The 20,279-nt window shown below is 38.3% G+C and overlaps 2 protein-coding genes across 2 annotated transcripts; one reads left to right on the top strand and one right to left on the bottom strand.

Annotated features, from left to right (window-relative positions):
* Window positions 1–1,290: 1,290 nt before the first annotated feature.
* GCK72_016914 (uncharacterized protein) lies at window positions 1,291–4,064 on the top strand (the record flags this gene model as incomplete). The annotated part of the gene is made up of 8 exons (XM_053731770.1): window positions 1,291–1,484; window positions 1,643–1,763; window positions 1,814–1,906; window positions 1,962–2,087; window positions 2,738–3,207; window positions 3,251–3,413; window positions 3,710–3,871; window positions 3,927–4,064. The coding sequence occupies 8 exons, from the start codon at window positions 1,291–1,293 to the stop codon at window positions 4,062–4,064; spliced, it is 1,467 nt and encodes a 488-aa protein (XP_053580683.1).
* Window positions 2,843–19,638, bottom strand: GCK72_016913 (uncharacterized protein; the record flags this gene model as incomplete). The annotated part of the gene is made up of 19 exons (XM_053731769.1): window positions 2,843–3,058; window positions 5,523–5,722; window positions 8,395–8,673; window positions 8,725–8,838; window positions 8,997–9,134; window positions 9,186–9,323; window positions 9,684–9,746; window positions 9,790–9,895; window positions 10,656–10,747; window positions 10,983–11,132; window positions 12,349–12,399; window positions 15,820–15,929; window positions 16,343–16,436; window positions 16,491–16,622; window positions 17,018–17,257; window positions 17,300–17,410; window positions 18,198–18,389; window positions 18,916–19,116; window positions 19,554–19,638. The coding sequence occupies 19 exons, from the start codon at window positions 19,636–19,638 to the stop codon at window positions 2,843–2,845; spliced, it is 2,712 nt and encodes a 903-aa protein (XP_053580682.1).
* Window positions 19,639–20,279: the final 641 nt, after the last annotated feature.

The raw sequence follows: 20,279 nt of genomic DNA, 5'->3' as shown, positions 1-20,279 counted from the left end.
TCTAGAAAAAAATTGTAGCACCCCTATAAAATTGGGGAATTCCAGAACCCTCTCCTTACATTCTCTATTTGTCTTTTCCTTCTTCTTTTTTCTTTTTTATTATACTTCATAAATTCTGACATTTCAAAGAAAGGAAGCAATAAATTTTGAGTTTTGTTTAACTTTCCTATGGTTTTTACTCCTATGGGTTATGTGCTAGTCTGAAAAGGGGCGGGGCTTAAATATAAGTTCATTTGGTATGCACTTTTGAGTGGTAAGACACTTTCCCGGGTCACTTTTTGTGTAGATCAAACATAATTTGAACAATTTGCCGAATTTTTGGCTTTCTTCTGTGAAAATCGGCTTTTTTGTTGGAATTTTTCAGTAAAATTGAAGTTTTTACACTGAAAGCTACTATTTTCGCGGTAAACGCGTTTTTTTTTCATGAAAAATTAGTGATCTTTGACATGCCAAAACTATCTGAAAAATTGACTAGATTTTGCATTTTATTTTTAAAACATATTTTTCAAATCTAGATCTACATTTTTGTAGTTGAAAACTTTTTGATAGCTCTTCACGCTTTTGAGATATGCGCCTTTAAAGTTACCTTGCTGAGAACGAGAGGGTAAAGGGAGACGCAGAGAAGTCAGACACTCTCGCTTCTCTGCGTCTCTAGCTCCCCTCTCTCAGGTACTAAACTTTGAAGGCATGTATCTCCATAGGGTGAATAGCTATCAAAAAGTTGTCAACTACAAAAATGTAGAGCTAGTTTTGATCTACACAACAAATGTAAAATTGGAGGGAATAAAGTAAGATGTGATAGAGTTAAAGAGTCTCAAAAATTGAACTTTTTCACTGAAAATTGTGTACTTTTTTTTAGGTTTTAGATTTAATTTTTGTTGTTATTCTATTACACAACGTCTTAACTTCAGCCACTCAACATTGTCATAGATAAGCATTCTAGCGCCGCAGGCGCCCCAGCCGATTCTAGCGCCGCAGGCATTCTAGGATAGTTTCGCGCCGAAGGCGCCCCATCCGATTTTATATAATGATTCTAGCGCCGCAGGCACCCAAACTGTCATAGATAAGCATTCTAGCGCCGCAGGCATTCCAGGACAGTTATGCGCCGAAGGCGCGCCAGACGATTCTAGCGCCGCAGGCACCCAAAACTGTAATAGATAAGCATTTTAGACGGCACTAGAGTTACCGACTACAGTAACCACGCCTGACTTTCTGTTCTGACCTCCGATTTCCTTTGATTTTCACTTTTTTTTTCTTCCATTCCCTTTCTTACCCTCCCGTGTTCTCCAGATGCCCTCATTCTCCACCGGTAGTCCCCTCCACATTGATCTAAGCCATCATCACCATACTAACAACCAACAAGCGCATAAAGCGGATATGGAAGATCTGGAGAGTAGCAGCGATGTGGAGAATGCGTTGATCAATGGCGCCGAGCATCGCACCGAGCAATTAAATTCATCTTCTTCTTCGAATATAGGGAGGAGGTAATTAAAAAGATAATTGGTGGCAGTGAGAAATGGGAAATGGGAAATTGGGAAAAACTAAAGAACAACTGGAATACGGTAGCACCCCTGGCACCGAGGGAGTCCACGGCGCCCCCGACTTCACAGATTTTTCCATTTTCCGATTTTTAAATTTCCAGAGGCGTCCACTGTGTGTCCAACTCCCTTCGATCCATACTTTTCCTCTTCCGACTCCTCGCTATCTTCCCGACGTCCACCGACCGTACGCCACGAAGAAAAAGGAGTCATAAGTGGATTCTGGTAAGAAGCTCCGCCCTCAAAACATTTGATCTACAATCCCACCTTTTCAGAAATGGGTACTGTACCTCAACTATATCGCCCTGGCGGTGCTCCTCAACTCGTTTTTGATCAAGATGAATTTTCGGGTTCTTATGTTGTATAAGGTTTGTTAAACTAGTTTGAGGAGGCCCTTTGAAAAGATTTTTTAAAAATTTTCAGCACAAATTCGGGCTAATGCATACGGGAACAGTGTCATCTATGATAACAGCGACGAAGCCGGTCATCAATGTGTTTGTGATTGTACTATCGGCGATTAAGTTCAAGTCACATCAGAGATTGTTGAAGGTATATATAAGGATAGAAGAGACGCAGAGAAAGCGGACACTCTAGCTTCTCTGCTTCTCTCTTCCACGGTACTCGCTTTCTGACAGAGTTCAAAGGCGCATATCTCAAAGCTCTGCGGTGCTATCAAAAAATTGCCAATTACAAAAATGTTAAGCAAGTCTAGATCTTCATTTTTGTAATAGTTCTCTGCATCTCTCCTCCTTGGCACGTGCTTGCTCTGATTGAAGACCCGTATCTCAAAAGCTATAAGAGCTATCAAAAAACAGTTTACTACAAAAATGGAGGTCTAGACTTGATCTACCAGAAAAACAAAACTGCATTATAGTTGGTTGTTTTTAAACAAGAGTTACAAGCTAACAAAGTTTCGTTTTTTTTTCAATTTTTGCGGAAAAAGGTTCTGTTTCGAGTAAAATCATTTATTTGCTCAGGAAAATTTTACCAATTATCAATTTGCCAATTCCTCTTTTACGCCTAAGGCGCCCCAGACGATTCTAGCGCCGCAGGCATTCCAGAACAGATTTGCGCCGAAGGCGCTCCAGACGATTCTAGCGCCGCAGGCATTCCAGGACAGTTTGCGCCGGATTCGTGTCATGATACAGTTGCTAAATTTTGCATAGTCAAATACAAAATCTAATAAAATTAACTTCCAGACAATCGACATGGTGGATGTGTGCTTCAGAAGTGCGTTCGGCGTCTCCCCACCGCTTCGAATCTACAAATTTGTATTCTTCTTCACTCTGCTCATCGTCTTCTCCTCAGCCCTCATCCTCAAAATAGTGGAATTCGTTGGCACGGAACAAGTCTTTGGAGAGCACATCCTTACGGATAGCAGTTTTATATTGGTGCCCGTGTTGAGCTTGTGGAATATCATTCCTCTGCTTTACTACCACTTGTACAACGTGTTGGTTCGATTCTACTGCAGAACCTTGATTAAATCTATGAATCGGGAGCATAAAAAACGACATTTTAGTCTGAAATTTTATTATGAGCAATTCACGAGAATCACAAATGTACAAGAAGCAGTTGGCGATGTCTTCAACCCGCTACTCCTATTTTCCCTGGCATGGAGTCTTCTGGTATTGTGCCTCACTATTTATTTCTTGTCGGAACCTACTTCTACGTAAGTTAACTCAAAAATTATAAATTATAAATCAGGATTCCAGGTTACTAGTGCCAATCACCCCGGAACAAGTCCACAATCAAAAAATCCGAGAAAAATTGAATATCACTGTGCATGTGTCGATTTGTTGGGCGGCGTATCAAGTGATTATGGCGGTTCTTCATATTCTGATTATTTGTTCGACAGGGATGATGACTAATGAGACGGTAAGGCACTACAGTAACCCAGGGAAATCGTGGCGAGACCCAAGTTTTCAAAATTTTCAAACCTTGGCTTGATTATACTTTTCTGGACGGTCTTAACAAGCTGAGTTCAAATTATGGAATAATTTGAAGCAAGTTGGGTCCCACCACGAAAACTACCGTACCCCGGTCTATAGATTATTTTCAAATGTTTATAACTTTCTTCATTTCCAAGATTTTACTAAAATTCTTGCACGAAAATGTTTGTCACATTATCAACTACAAATCTATCGAGCCATTTTCCACAAAACAAATTTAAGACCCGCCAAATCGTCAACGCCGTGCTCCGTATCGTCCCCGACGCCAACGCCGATCTTGACCGCTTTCAAATCTCCTGCTTCGTCCACAAAATGACCACTCAATTTATGTGGGGAATGACGGTGTGGAGAGCGTTTCCACTGGAACGCACCACTTTCTTTACGGTAACCAAATTATACGCTTCTTGAGTGAAAATAAAGAAAACATTTATTTTTCCAGCTTATTTCGGTTATTGTGACCTACTCCTTGTTGCTATTCCGATTCAAGGACGATATGGTACAGAATCCGCCGTATATGGCGGCGATGGCTGTGTTTAATCAGACGACGTCGACGATTGCGCCGGCGGCTAGTGGATAATTTTGAGCTGTTCATCTTTAATTTATATGTACCCATCGGGTTTATTTTTTGATCCATCCCCGTTTTTAAAAACACTGGTTTTCCGAGATCTCCTTTTATCTGAATTTAAAATAAAACATATTTTTGTACATATAAATAAGACTGTCGGAATTCAGAGCTCTGTACTTTAAACGGTAATTACTTGGCTCAATATTGCCCAGGAAATCTCGTTTTGATATCAATCTAACGAGAATGAAAAATTCAATATAATACTCCGATATTTGGAAATTTTACTCAACGCTTTGTCCCACAGATCGCGATTTAATATGAGTGTGCGTCCTATATGTCGTTTAAGAATATCTGAACTTTAAAGGCGCATAACTTGGCTCAAAATTGTCCTAGAAATATAATTTTAATACCAATCGGACAACCAAAAAAAGCACAGTTTTAAAATTTTGAAAATTGACTTTACGCTTTGTGCAACAGAGCGCGATTCAAAGCGGGTGTGCGTCATATTTGAGCTCGTTTTAATATCAATCTAACGAAAATTAAAAGTTCTGTATAATATCCTATAATAAAAATTCTGTAATTTTACTCAACTCTTTGTCCAACAGAGCGCGAGTGTGCGACCTTTAATTCAACGAATATTTCAAACTTTTATAACTTGGCTCAAATTTTGCATATTGATATGATTTTAGTATCATTAGAACCGCTTTTACACGCTCAATCAAATTCACCAAGTAAATTTTCAGTTAAAACTGTTTTTGATTAGTTTTTCGATGGAAATTGACCAGCTTTGATAATGCATTTCGGTGTCACCTGATTGCCTGGCAAATTTTATTTTATATGGATTAGACAGAACAAAAATAGCACATAATTTTTGTAATTGACCATTTTTTCTGTAGGGATACTACCTTGGAAGTTACAGGTGATCAAAGTGCATATTAGCGAAATTTTGAGGCTTTTCACTTTGACAGCCTATGACTTTCAGGGTAGTGTCCCTACAAAAAAATGGTCAACTACAAAAATGATGTGCTACTTTTGCTTTGACTAACCCATTTAAAATAAAATTCGTTGAACAATCAGGTGACACCAAAATACACTGTCAAATTTGATAACCTCTTGAGGGGTACTGTAGCTCCACCCCCTTTCAAACAGTAGGAAATTACATAGTCCATGGTTTTGCAAAATATGTATCTTTATTAGAAAAAAAACAGAAAAAATAGTGCATGTGAGAAGCTAGAGTGTGAAATTCTTGAAAAAAGACAATCCAAATATGTTGGGATTTACACGTATCACAATTTGATAGTACAAAATTGATGGGCAGGACAAAATTTTAGAGGGACAAAAAATAAGAAGAAAAAATTTGGTGCAACTACAAAGCCTAAGTGCTTATTAAAAAATAACATTTCTTTAGCAAAAAAATAGCAAATAAATTTAGATTTCTCTCAACAAAACTATTGCTAGAATTATTTTTACGGTTAGGGGAATCAGATGGATTCCAATTCCAGAATTAGCCGTTTCTAGAGCTTTTTTGGCTTCTAACTCCATCTCTTCTGCTTTTTTACGTTGAAGCTCCTCTTCATATTCCTTCCTTTGTTTCTCCTCTTCTTCGGCTGCTTGAATTTCAGCCTCCTTTTTTTCACGTTCCTCGCGTTCGCGTTTTCGGGTGGCGGGGTCTTAAAATTTGGGTTAAGGGAGAAGAATTTGGAGAAAAAGTGATAGTTTTTGGGGAATCTGGGTATATGCAAAAGAGCAACAAAAAAGGTGCCGTGACAATTCAGGTAGCAACTTTTAAAGGCGCATATCTCAAAAGTGGGCAGAGCCATCAAAAAGTGGTCAACTATAAAATTGAAGCTCTAGACTTGCTGAACATTTTTGTAGTTGACAATTTTTTGATACCTTTCATAGCTTTTGAGATACAGGCCTTCAAAAACAAACCACCTGTAGGAAGAGACGCAGAGAAGCAGACTCCCTCGTTTCTCTGCGTCTCTCCTCCCTGTCATTCCAGGGGCTTTTCTTCGACGGAGCGTATCTCGGGAGCGTAAATAGCTATCAGAAAGTGGTCAACTACAAAAATGAAGCTCTAGACTTGCTAAACATTTTTGTAGTTGACAATTTTTTGATATCACGCAGTGCCTGCTTCTCTGCGTCTCTCCGTATCATATCAATATTCTAGTGAACAACGTTTTGATAGCTCTCCAGGGTTTTCAGAAACTTGTTTTTTACAACTGACACCTAACAAAGAGAGGAATCGAGACGCAGAGAAAACAGTATGTCTCGTTTCTCTGCGTCTCTCCTCTCTACTACTGCAATTTCGGGTTTAAGAGACACTTTCTCTAGTGATCAATCAAAAGCCAACAGCCCATAGAACACATCGGCCAAACGCGATTAGCCCATTTGGTTTTTTGATATTATGGGTCCATATGATGACCTTATGAAAAAACCGTACAGTTTTTTAGGCTCCGCCCCCTTTGACATATAGAAAAAAATCGGGGGAGTGAAAAAATTAATTTTTTCCCTTCAACTGATATCTGAAAAAAAAGTTCAGAAATGAGTTTTAGGCATGTTTTTGAACATTTTTTGTGTTGACAATTTTTGAAAAATCTTTTGGCATCAATCAGAAAAAAAGGATTTTTAGAAAAAATGAACAGTTTTTTGCATACCCCCAACATTTTTTTCATTAGGTTAAAAAAGTTTTTTATTGCAGTTTGATTGTCTTTAGACCGTCCAACTTTGTGCCGATTTTTATCCCAAAATTCCGCGACCTTTTTTTTCTATAAGCAAAAATGTGTGTTTTTTCACGAAATTTTCACGTACCCCCCTCCATGGTGAAAAAAGTGAAAGTCTCAAAATTTCAAGAAACTTTGTATATGAGTTCACCTAACAATAATTGATATGTTCACAAAGTATAAAAACATATAATGTTTTTTTTCTAAAGTTATGAGACCTCAAAAACGCAATATCACTATTTTCAGATGGATCTGTAAAAATCAGATATTTTTCAAACTTTCATCAATTTATTTGTTGGAATATTATTTGATTTTGCATTTTTCATAAGTTTTCATCAATTTTCTGAGAAAGAAAATTACCAGTCACGTTTTTCTCTGCTTGGTGATTTTTGAACTTTTTGATATTTCTGTATCCTTTCTACGGGAACTTTTTCTGGGCAGTGAAATGGTTTAAATTCAAGACTCCACATTATTGCAAAATGACATTACTATTAAAAATTACATAGCAATGATATAAGCATACAATTCAATAGTTTACAGTCGGTGATTAATGTGAAAAAGTGTTGCAATGTCATTATGCTTCCTTGTTTTGCAACGTAGTTTTCTGATGTTTTTAGACTATATTTTTATTTTTGTCACTAGTATATTTTAGTTCTGAACTTTTTTTAAAGTGTATTTAGACTTTGGCACTCCAGGCATCTCCACATTGATAGGATACAGAAATATCAAAAAGTTCAAAAATCACCAAGCAGAGAAAAACGTGACTGGTAATTTTCTTTCTCAGAAAATTGATGAAAACTTATGAAAAATGCAAAATCAAATAATATTCCAACAAATAAATTGATGAAAGTTTGAAAAATATCTGATTTTTACAGATCCATCTGAAAATAGTGATATTGCGTTTTTGAGGTCTCATAACTTTAGAAAAAAAACATTATATGTTTTTATACTTTGTGAACATATCAATTATTGTTAGGTGAACTCATATACAAAGTTTCTTGAAATTTTGAGACTTTCACTTTTTTCACCATGGAGGGGGGTACGTGAAAATTTCGTGAAAAAACACACATTTTTGCTTATAGAAAAAAAAGGTCGCGGAATTTTGGGATAAAAATCGGCACAAAGTTGGACGGTCTAAAGACAATCAAACTGCAATAAAAAACTTTTTTAACCTAATGAAAAAAATGTTGGGGGTATGCAAAAAACTGTTCATTTTTTTCAAAAATCCTTTTTTTCTGATTGATGCCAAAAGATTTTTCAAAAATTGTCAACACAAAAAATGTTCAAAAACATGCCTAAAACTCATTTCTGAATTTTTTTTTCAGATATCAGTTGAAGGGAAAAAATTAATTTTTTCACTCCCCCGATTTTTTTCTATATGTCAAAGGGGGCGGAGCCTAAAAAGCTGTACGGTTTTTTCATAAGGTCATCATATGGACCCATAATATCAAAAAACCAAATGGGCTAATCGCGTTTGGCCGATGTGTTCTATGGGCAGTTCGAGAAATACTGACATTGTCTCTTAAACGCTCATATCTCATTATTCTGTAGAGTTATCAAAAAGTTGTCAACAACAAAAATAGAGATCCAGCCTTGCTCAACAACAAGAAAACACTCACCTTTATAGGGCTCATCTGCCACCTGTGTCGCCTTACTCTTCTTATTCTTCCCCGACTTTTTCTCCCCGGACTTCTCTCCAGATGACCCTCCACCACCACTTCCACTTCCGGTAGTTCCATTTCCAGCCTGAGTCTTCAATCCAGTCCCCGACGCTCCACCGATCCCTCCTCCAGTCTCCTTCAACCGCTGTCTCATTTGGGCGATCCACTCTTCTTTTCCACTTGAAATCTGCTCAACATTTCGTCCGAATTTCTCCTCGGGTGGCGTGTTGCCGATGGCTGAAAATAAATTGTATTGGTGTGGGTACCCTTGATTTTTAAAAAACTTACAAACATCACAATTCTTCCCGCCAAATCCGGTGGCGCACTCGCAAAAGTAGGTACTGTACCCTTTGGTAGTACGGCACGTACCATTGTTGAGGCATGGATTGGTTTCACATGGTCCTATAAGATTGTTATATAAGTCCCATTATATAGGTCCCATTATATAGGTCCCATTATATATGTCCCATTATATAAGTCCCATTATATATGTCTCATTATATATGTCCCATTATATAAGCCCCAATATATAGGATGGTCCCCTAAGCGCTGAAACTCACTCTCATCACACTTTGGTCCTCCAAACCCGGCGGCACAGAAACACTCGTACGTCGGCTTCTCATCCACATCGTCATCGTTATACTTCAACTGACACGTGGCACCGTTTAAACACGGCTTCTCTGCGCAGGGGTCGAAATCTTCAAAAAAGAAAATAAGTTTGATCTACACTAGAGGTAGGAGTCACATACCAACTATCTTCTCACAGTTGTTACCATGGTAGCCGGGTTGACACTTGCAGTAATGAGTGTCCTTTTTCCAAACAAAAATACAGGTTCCATTGTGTTTACAGGGGTTCTTGGCAAGACATGTGTCGGTTACGTTGGGTTCTGAAGTTGTGGTAAATTAGCTTTAATTCTCGGCTCTTTTTTTGGTAAAAATGCTCCAAAATTGAAATAGATCTGTAGATCAAATTTAGCTCTACATTTTTGTAGTTGGAATTTTTTTGATAGCTACTCACGCTGTTGAGATACACGTCTTTAAAGACCTTAAGGAGGAGACGCAGAGAAACGAGGATGTTTGCTTCTCTGCGTCTCTTCTTACAAGTGACTGTCTTTGAAGCCTCACATCTCAAGAACGTGAAGAGCTATCAAAAAGTTGTGAACTACAAAAATGAAGATCTACGTTTGATCTACACAGCCAATATAAAATTGAAACATATGGATAAATCTTGAGAGAAAAAAACTCACTATAAATATCACCAATTATCTCCTTCATCTTGAATTTGTCATTATTGTGCCATGGCTTTTTTGCTGGAAAAATTCCATTTATTTTACCTCAAAAATTAAAACCTACGATCTTTCTTGGCAGGATTCTCACAAGTGTGGAGGCAAGTCAGCTCGTCTTGGAATATGTTCTCGTTTTCTCCCTTACAGCCGTCGTACCAGAATGGGAAGCATTTCTGAAATTTTAAGCGTTAAGAAAGTTTCAATTTTATATTGGTTGTGAATATCAAAAATAGAGCTTCATTTTTGTAGTTTACAACTTTTTGATAGCTATTTTCGCTTTTGAGAGATTGCGCCTTTGAAGATTGGAGGAGAGAGACGCAGACGACTAGATACCTTAGCTTCTCTGCGTCTCCTCCTTGTTAGTAGGTAGTTTTTAAACACGCGTAACTCAAAAGCTAGCACCGCTATCGAAAAAGTACCAACTAGAAAAATTTAGCTCCAATCTAGACCTTCATTTTTGTAGTTGAAAGTTTTTTGCTAGCTGTTCACGCTTTTGAGATATGCACCTTTGAAATTTGGGGGAGAGAGACTCAGAGGGTTAGACACCCTGGCTTCTCTGCGCTCTCTCACTCGACGCACATCTTTGAAGGCGTGTAACTCAGAACATAAAAACGCTATCAAAAAACTTCCAACTACAAAAATGTAGCTCCAATCTAGAGCTACATTTTTGCAATTGACAACTTTTTGATAGCTGTTCACGCTTTTGAGATATGCACCTTTGAAGATTGGGGGAGAGAGACGCAGACGGTTAGACACCCTAGCTTCTCTGCGTCTCTTCCTTAGCAGGTAACCTTTAAAGGCGCGTAACTCAAAACCCAACACCGCTATCAAAAAACTTCCAACTACAAAAATATAGCCCTATTTACAATCTACTCAACCATATATTTTTCAAAACAGCTTCACATTTCCCAACAAAATTGGACAGTGTCAAACCTTGGAACCCTTATCAAAGTAGTACTGTTGTCGCCATCTTCCACCATTGCACTCTTTCTTGAGCCCTTCATCGAAATCTTCAAGGCACGATCCTGAAATGAATGTGTTTTGTTTCATTGTTCGAGAAAAAAGAGGAAAAAATAAGAAAAAGAAAAAGAAAAGAGGAAGTGACTGTTCATCATTCAGAGACAGAGAATGTTCGTGTCTTTTTCTTTTTTCTCTTTTTTTTTTGCGTCTTTTTTGTTGTTGTTTTGAAAAAATGTACATAAAAGCGAGGGTGGGTGTCACATTTTTATTTATAGGGGGGCCCATCAAAAGCCAACTCACTCGACTTGTACATTGGTTGAGATTCACATAGCCATTGACATGTCAGTTGGTCGTCAAAGATGTTCCTGGAATCCGAACGGCATCCGTCGAACCAGAATTGACGGCATGTCAGCGAGGCGTGGTCGAAATAGTAGCGTTGTTGCCATTGACCTGGGTTATTGGGATTTTGGAAACATTTATAAAATTTTAGAGGAGGGGAGTGCGCAGAGAACCCAGACACTCTAACTTCTCTGCGTCTCTGTCAAAACTTTAAAGGCGCATATCTCAAAACCCTGCAGTGCTATCAAAATGTTGTCAACTACAAAAATGTTTAGCAAGTCTAGAGCTTCATTTTTGTAGTTGAAAGCTTTTTGATAGCTATTCATGCTTTCTAGATATACGTCTTCGAAGACAGGCGCCCGAGTGGGAGAGACGCAGAGAAGCCAGACACTCTAGCTTCTCTGCGTCTCTGTCAAAACTTTAAAGGCGCATATCTCAAAAGCGTGAATTGCTATCAAAAAACTGTCTGTTACGAAAATGAAGCTCTATTTTTTATCTACACAACAAATGTAATTTCAATAATGTAACACAATTTCAGACAAAGTTATATAGTGTCAAAGTTAAGGTTTCTTGAGATAGACTACCTAGATGCAAATGCGCTCTATTAACAAGTAAAAAACATTTTGGTGAAGATATTTAAAAATTACATTAAGTTGGAAACTACAGGTTTTCAATTTAGTGGAAAAAAATTTTTTCGATGAAGAATTTCGTAATAATTTTTTTAAACAGAATTTTCAGTTGTGTTGTTTTCCTAGTGATTTTAGATTTTCTTGGTTTTTAAATATCCCGTTTTAAAACGTTCCAGTTTCAAAATTTCTTGGCACTGATACTTTTGAAGGACTTGTTATAAACGCAGTAATTTTAGGAGTAACAGTGAAATTTCAGTGGAGCGCACTTGCACGGCCTCTGGATTTTGTTAAATAATTTTAAGGTGTGTCAATTTAGTATTACCAGAAAGCTGACGTCCTGAGGACTCTGAATCTGTTTTCAAAAATTTTCTAGGAGCGAAATGAGCCGAGATACAGCTCGTGGAGTATCTCGGTTCATTTTTGCAGAATCCCGATATGGCCAGGACTACCAACGCAGCCGCGCTCTATTGACAAGAATGGTAAATTTTTTGCGTCATGGTGAGCATTAGAGTTTATATAGCCGGTATAGTATGTCCATAAGTTCGAATATTTATCGTGACGCAAAAAATGTACCATTCTTGTCAATAGAGCGCGGCTGCATTGGTAGTCCTGGTCTGATTGTGCGTATATTTATAAATATAGTGAAAAGATTCAGAATTCTCACGTCTTAAGAATCTGCCAAATTTCAAAACACTTACCATTCAAGCACTGATTCCTGTAGTTCATATCAAACTTGTCCCAGCAGACCTCTGAACGACAATCAATCAATAAAACAAGTTGTGTGAAGACAATCAGAGATATCCTGAAGTCTAGTGAACATCTTCTGTCGTTAAGTCTTCTGGACCTCCGTCGTTTTTGTGTAATAATGACGTCGTAGTCGTGATTATGTGAGATGATGTGGTGTCCGCGTGGAATCATCGCATCTTGCGAATTCGATGATATGTGGTGCACAACAACAACACTTTCTGGAGTAGTAGTGGTATGGTGAAAATGTAAAAGTGAAAAAGGCAAAAAAAGAGAATCAGAAGGCAAAATGGGATTGGGAAATGGGGTCCGGAAATTATAGGGACAAAGGGGCAAAAGATTCTATAATTATATAGGGGGAAAGTTGGAAATTGGGGAGTGGAATGGATAAAATTTGTTCCAGTTTTCCTTTTTTGGAGAATGGAAAATGTTTGGAATAGGAAGAAAAAACTGGATCAACTTATCCACGAGGACTTCAAAATAGTTGGTATCTATTAGCACGGCACGTTTCTTACAACCGCGCTCTACCGAAACCGAAAAAAATTGAGTTCGAAATTGAGAGACTCAGAGAAATAGAGACATTTTTTAAAGGCATTTTGGTAAAGCGCAGTTGTAAGAACTGTGTGGAGTTAATAGGTCTTGGGAACAGAAGGATTTTTTTTTAATTAAAAAAATCTGAATTTTTGGCTCTCTTCTGTGAAAATCGGTTGGTATTTTTCAGTAAATTTGATGTTTTTACACTGGAAATTCCCATTTTGTGGTTAAAATAAGTTTTTTTCACGAAAAAATTAGTCATCTTTGACATGTCAAAACTACCTCAAAAATTCACTAAATTTCAATTTTTATTTTTAAATCATATTTTTCAAATCTAAGCCTCCATTTTTGTAGTTGACAACTTTTTGATAGCTCTTCAAGCTTTCAAGATATGCGCTTTCTAAGATAGCTTGTCGGGAGTGAGAGAGTGAGAGAGTGCAGAGAAGCAGACACTCTTGCTTCTCTGCGTCTCGTTGTAGGAACTCAACTTGTAGGTACCCAACTTCAAAGACGCTTATCTCGAAAACGTGAATAGCTATCAAAAAATTGTCAACTACAAAAATGTAGAACTAGATTTGAAAAAAATGGTGAAAAAATAAAATGTGAATTTTAATCAATTTTTGAGGTAGTTCTGACATGTCAAAAATGCCTAATTTTTCATAAAAAAACGCGTTTTTAGAGCGATTTTTAGAGCACAAATGGGAATTTTCAGTCTAAATTGCTAAATTTCACCAGAAAATACTAACAAAAAAGTCAATTTTCACAGAAGAGAGTCAAAAGTTCGGAAAATTTTTTAAATTCAAAAATGGTATTTTTTACTTTTCCTAATCTAAATTTCCTAATCTCAAAAATAGAGAACTCAAAAATAAACAAAAGGGGACCACGACGACTTCTCCCATCAAAAAAATTGATCAAAACCGCCGCCTCTCCCGCGAAAAAAAAACTTTTTAAAGGAATGCGTTGTGTTTGTGTTTCTCTGTGGTGGTTCCATTCGGAAGGGGGGATGAGGGGACCACAAAAAAAAGAAGGAATCTGAGGAGGAAACCGAGAGTTGACACGAAATATCTCTTCTCCTCTTCTGACGACGTCTTCCGTCTTCTCAGCGGGCTCATCGGGGGGGGGGGCTCCGCGGGGACCAAAAACTCAAAGAAAAAGAAGAAGCCCTTGAGATGGTGGTGGTACGCCCGTTTATAAGCTTCCTTCCCCCCTCCTCTCTCATACTCTTCCATATTTTCTCTTCCACTATCTTGACATGAAATCAAAAATCGAATTATATCTGTTTGAGTGACTTGGGTGGGGAGAGAAGCACCACCCTCGCCCTCATCATAGTCAATTGGATTGGAGACGAAAAAAAGTTTAAAGTTTTCTATTTTTTGACACATTTTTTGTTGGGTTTAATGCATTTTTGGGTCGAGAGAGCAGAGATCAGAGAGCGTTAGTTATTGGGAGGACATCAAGTTTTTACAGGCTAAATTTGAGTTTCAAGGTGGTTTCTAAAATAACAAAAAAAAATTGAAACAATTTGGTTTTTTCTATTCAAAATGAGTTACTTTTGTTGAAAAACAAGCAAAAATCAGAAAATTTGGAATATCACACTTTGCTTATGGCTTGTTGAAGACAATTTCAATTTCAGTCAATTTCAAAAAAGTTGAAAATTAGGTCAAATTTGAGAGCTTGTAACTGCTCCAAATTTAGTCCAACTAGCCCAAATTAATATTGGCTGTATAGATCAAATATAGGTGTTCATTTTTGTAGTTGACAACTTTTTAATAGCTATTCGCGCTTCCGAGATATGAGCGGTGGAAGTTAGGCCCCTGAAATGAGAGAGAGAGAGGAGACGCAAAGAAACGAGGGTGTCTGCTTCTCTGAGTCTCTCTTTACAGGTGCTTGTCTTTGAATGCGCATATCTCAAAAGCGTGAGTAGTTATCAAAAAGGAGTCAATTGCAAAAATAGAAATCAAGAATAGGGCTCCATTTTTGTAGTTGACAAGTTTTTGATTGCTATTTACGCTCCCGAGATACGCTCCGTCAAAGTTAGGCACCTGGAATGATAGAGACGCAGAGAAGCCGACACCCTCGTTTCTCTGCGTCTCTCCCTACAGGTGCCTAACTTCCACCGCTCATATCTAAAAAGCGTGAATAGTTATCAAAAAGTTGTCAACAGCAAAAATGAAGATCTATATTTGATCTACACAGGAATGTAAATTTGAAAATAAAAAAGGACTTTTCCAGAGCCTAGGATAAGCTCTTGAAGTAGAAGTATGGGAACATGAACGTGAAAACAGTGACAAGGGGGATTTGTGCAAAAAAGCTGTCAACTACAAAAATGGAGGTTTGATCTACACAAAAAATATGAAATTTAGCAGTTTGACATTTTTGAAATTGACCAATTTTTTCAATGAAAACTTGAAAATCTGGAATTTTCAACTGTTTTAAAGAAAAAATCTTGATCGAAGGATTTTCGGATCTCAAGAATCCCATGACTTTTGATTTTCCCCAACTACATACACAAAAAACCAAATTCACATTGTTTTAAAACTTTAGACCTAAGAATAGAGAAATCAGAAAATGCTTACAAACATCAAGTGGTCTCCTTTCATGCGGAACGACGTGACCAACACAATGACCGCACCGGAAATGGTCGAAGACGTCAACTGGGTGCTATGAAGGTGGTGGTGGTGCACTACTGAGGGTGAATGCGGCGAATAGCAATTATTCTAGAGGGCACCGGAAGACGTGGGGTTCCCAGCGGCGTCAAAAAGTGACGCTAATCCGAGCCGACCGCTTTACGATTCATTTTCAGATGAAAAAGCCGTGAAAAACAAAGAAAAAAAGTTTTTGAAAAAGTGTTTGAAAAGCGGATGAGAAAGCGGATCTGGTGAGAACGTCACCTGCTCTGGTGAGCACATTCGTCTCCTCACACATTGATGTACACGTGTCGTATTCGGAGAAGATGTTACGGGAACGGCCACGACAGCCGTCGTACCAGAATTGTTCGCACCTGGAAAACAAGGGTATATGGTGCATCGACCGGTACTATATGGGGCATTGAACGTTATTATATGGCGCTACTATATGGCGCATCGACCCGTTCTACATATTTGGTGCATCGACCAGTACTATATGGTGCATCGACCTGTGTCATATGGTGCATCGACCAGTACTATATGGTTCATCGACCGGTATGGTGCACCGACCGGTACTATATAGTGCATTGACCGGTACTATATGGTTCATCGACCGGTATGGTGCATCGACCGGTATGGTGCATCGACCGGTACTATATGGTGCATCAACCGGTATGGTGTACCGACCGGTACTATATGGTGCATCGATCGGTACTATATGGTGCATCGATCGGTATTATATGGTGCATCGACCCTAATTTTATAGCCTATTTTATAGGCCACTCACATTCTTGTCTGATGATTGAAATAAAAGTGTGGCCGCCAATTTTCATTGCTACACGTGTCCTTATAGTCGTGATCGAACTTATCCAGACAGGAATCTGAATTTACCAACTGTTTTTTGAGAATCCAAAGTTTTCAGATCTTAAACCTACTTTTTGAGACGGTACAGTTATAGCCGTTGCCTGCGTAACCGGCGAGACAAGTGCAAATGAAACTTCCGTCTCGGTTGATGCATTCCGCGTTTTTGTCGCACATTTCCGGGCGGCGAAGGCATTCGTTCACGTCTGAATAATAGAAAATTAGAAAGCTGAAGACGTGAGGATTCTGAACTCGCTTTTAAAACTTTTGTAGGATCTAAATTGACGGAGATACACAGCTTCAGACTGAAAACCGCGTAACTCAGCGAAATTTGCAAACAGTTCAGAATTCCATGGATTTATGATTGTATTTTTACATGAAACTGACAGCTGGCGTCGTGGGGATTCTGAATCTGTATTCAAAAGTTTCATGATGTCAAATCCGACTGAGATACATAGCTTCAAAGTTTTACAGTAATAGATCAAGTAGACATGCCCCTGACAAAACGTGTTGTAGCTCGGTTAATTTTGATGCTACAAAAATTTTGAAAACAGATTCAGAATCCTCACGACTCCAGCTTTCTAACCATATATCGGCTTACCTGTACAATTGAATCCATCGCCCTCGTATCCTTGCTTACACTGGCACACCCCGTTCATACAAGTGGCATGAATAGAGCAATCCTTACAATCGATCGATGATCTACCCAGTCCCACGTAGGTACAATGTTTCCCGTCGCCCCGATAAGACGCCATACATTCACATTTATAAGAGCCGATCTCGTTGACACACCACGCGTTTTTATCGCACACCGCTTTGTAGCCACGACACTCGTCGATGTCTGAAAATCTCTGAAATTGAGGAATGGGGTTACTGTAGTTACCTAGACACTCTCCATATTGATTCTTCTCATATCCACTTCGACATTCACAAGTGTAGTTGAATTTCGAGTGAGATTTGCAGAAGGAGGTACGAAGGTCGCATTGGTCGCAGGCTGGAAGAGTTCCAAATTGTGTAATTTTAAAATTTTTTATGATGGATGGGTAGAAAAAGTCATGAGCTTCATTTTTGCAGTTGACAACTTTTTGATAGCTATTCACGCTTTTGAGATATGCGCCTTTAAAGATAGGCCTCTGGCGGTGAGAGGGGGGAGACGCAGAGAAACGAGACGCGCGCGCTTCTCTGCGTTTCTCAGCCTCTTCCTAATCAAGTATTGTCGCAACAAAAAAGTTCCGACATTTTTTCCCCCTCGGTGTTTGCGGACTCAAGCCAAAATTTGATAATTTTGGCTTGAGTCCGCAAACACCGACGAGGAAAAAATGTCGGAACTTTTTTATTTCGATAATACATATAAGTCTATATCTCTGTAGCGTGATGAGCTATCAAATAATTTAAACTACAAAAATGTAGCCCTAGATTTGATCTATACAACTATATTAAAATTGTTATTGTCAGTTTACATATGGCCACAGGACACTCCTTCAAAGTTGGACATTATTTTCTTAAAATGTTGATTTTTGAACTGAATTTTCATGTTCTAAGGGTTAGGTAGGGTGAATTTTCACTTTTTCTTTTTGTTTTGAGAACCAAAACAGTCTAGCTTCCCTGCGTCTCCGTCTCTCTATCTCTCTTCCTCTCCCTCAACTTTAAAGGCGCATATCTGAAAAGCCAAAAAAACTATCAAAAAGTTTTCAACTACAAAAATAAAGGTCTACTTTCAATCTACACAAAGAATATAAAATCAATATTATCTGGCGCCAATACGGCCTCCCAAAACCCACCAATCTGTGGCGACAACCGTTCCGCACAAACTTTCCGACACATGTGCAAACTATAGAACTTGTTATCATTCCCTCCGCATCCATAATAGAAAAACTTCTCGCATTCCCCGGATTCCTGATTAAAAAAGTACCACCAGTGACCGTTACGCTCGTCTCCACAGTGACCTTGGTCGGCGTCCAGGAGGCAGAGATCTGAAAATTTTACTTGGTTTATTAGTTTAGTCGATGGTCTGTATATTGAATATAGACCTTCATTTTTGTAGTTGACTACGTTTTGATAATTGTTCACGCTTTTGGGATACGCGCCTTTGAAGATGGGAGGTAGTAGCTAACGGAGGAGAAGAGACGCAGAAAAGTCAAGCGCTCTCGTTTCTCTGCGTCTCCCCTTGGTGCTTATCTTTAAAGGCGCATATCTCAATATCTAACAAAGCTATCAAAAAGTTGTCAACTACAAAAATGAAGGTCTAGTTTTGAACTCCATTTTTATAGTTTACAAGTTTTTGATAGCGGTGCTTGTTTTTGAGATATCCAACTTCAAACATTCCTCATTTTCGGTACGGGCACATATCTCGATACAAATATCCAAAAAGGTCTCGGTCTTGAAATTTCATTGACAACTATTTAGAAAAAAACGAGTTGAATAGCGTACTGTACACAAATACAATATAAAAAACAGAAAATCGATAGTCTCCATTCCTCAAACAACCACATTCTTTACCTGGCACAGCCACCGGATTAAACATCTTATACTTGCACTGCTTCACACATTGTTGCTTCGAGGAGAACCGATTCTTAGTCCCCATACATCCACCATAATGAAATTCTTTGCATTCCTCGGCCATCTGATCCCAAAACCATTGCACCTGGTAGTATTGACACGGTCCCGGGTCAACGTCTTCAAGACAGATGTCTTCGTTGTCTGAAGTTTAAAAAATTGGGAGGTATGGATGTGGATGGGGGATACAGTAGTACGGGGCAAAAAGATACGAACACTTGGCAGCTTTCAGCTGAAAATGACCAGAGGGTGTTACGGTATCACTGATAACTGATTACGGTACCACAAAATTGCTGACAATTTTTTGTACGGACATTCTCTAGCAAGTTACGTATCGTCAAAGTAATTTTTATCTCTAATCGACCAATTTCAGTGCAAAATAGTGCGGTTAGTCTTAAAATCGCTATAACTCTCTAGGGAGTGCCCGTACAAAAAAGTTGTCAACTACAAAAATGGAGCTCTACGTTTGTTCTGTATGGTTTATACATAATCTACTGAGTGTGACAATCAGAATTACTATGACACCCTTTGAAAGTTGGACAATTTCAACTGAAAACGGCCTTATTCGGTACTGTACTTACTCTTGACAAATAATGGTTCATCTTTCGACTGGACTTGATTCAAAAATATCAGAAAAAAGAAGAAAAAGGGTTGAAGTAGAAACATTTTGTCAACAATGAAGCTTAGCAGAGGGGGAAAATGGACCGAGGGATGATCCTAATCAGAAATGCATGGAGAACTCTACTCTTCCTTCTCATTTTCTATGCATTCATACGGTTTTTTGGTGCTCTTCCTCCTTATTTTTTGTTGGGTGTGAATATCTGATTGGTTCTGGGAGAAGGAGGAGAAGGTCTTTGTCTCTTGGTGGGTGCTTTTTTCTAGAGACACGAAATGTGTACTGTGGGGTAACTGAAAAACTGAGGATTTTTCTTATTAGTTCAAATTTATATTGGTTGTGTAGATAAAATCTTGAGCTTTTTTGGAAAAACTGGTATCAGGTGATAGAGATCAGGTGGGAAAGGCAACAAAATGATTTTTTTGGAATATGAAAAATTTTCCGAACTTTTGACTCTCTTCTGTGAAAATCGGCTTTTTTGTTAGTATTTCCAGTGAAATTTAGCAATTTACACTGAAAATTCCCATTTTCGCTTTAAAAATCGCTTTGAAAACGCGTTTTTTCATGAAAAAATTGGGCATCTTTGACATGTCAAAACTACCTCAAAAATTGACTAAAATTAATTTTTTATTTCTGCATCATATTTGTCATATCTAGACCTCCATTTTTATAGTTTGCGACTATTTGATAG

Source organism: Caenorhabditis remanei, chromosome V (assembly GCF_010183535.1).
Source record: "Caenorhabditis remanei strain PX506 chromosome V, whole genome shotgun sequence".
Lineage (NCBI taxonomy): Eukaryota > Metazoa > Nematoda > Chromadorea > Rhabditida > Rhabditidae > Caenorhabditis > Caenorhabditis remanei.
This window is presented reverse-complemented; position numbering and strand designations above follow the sequence as displayed.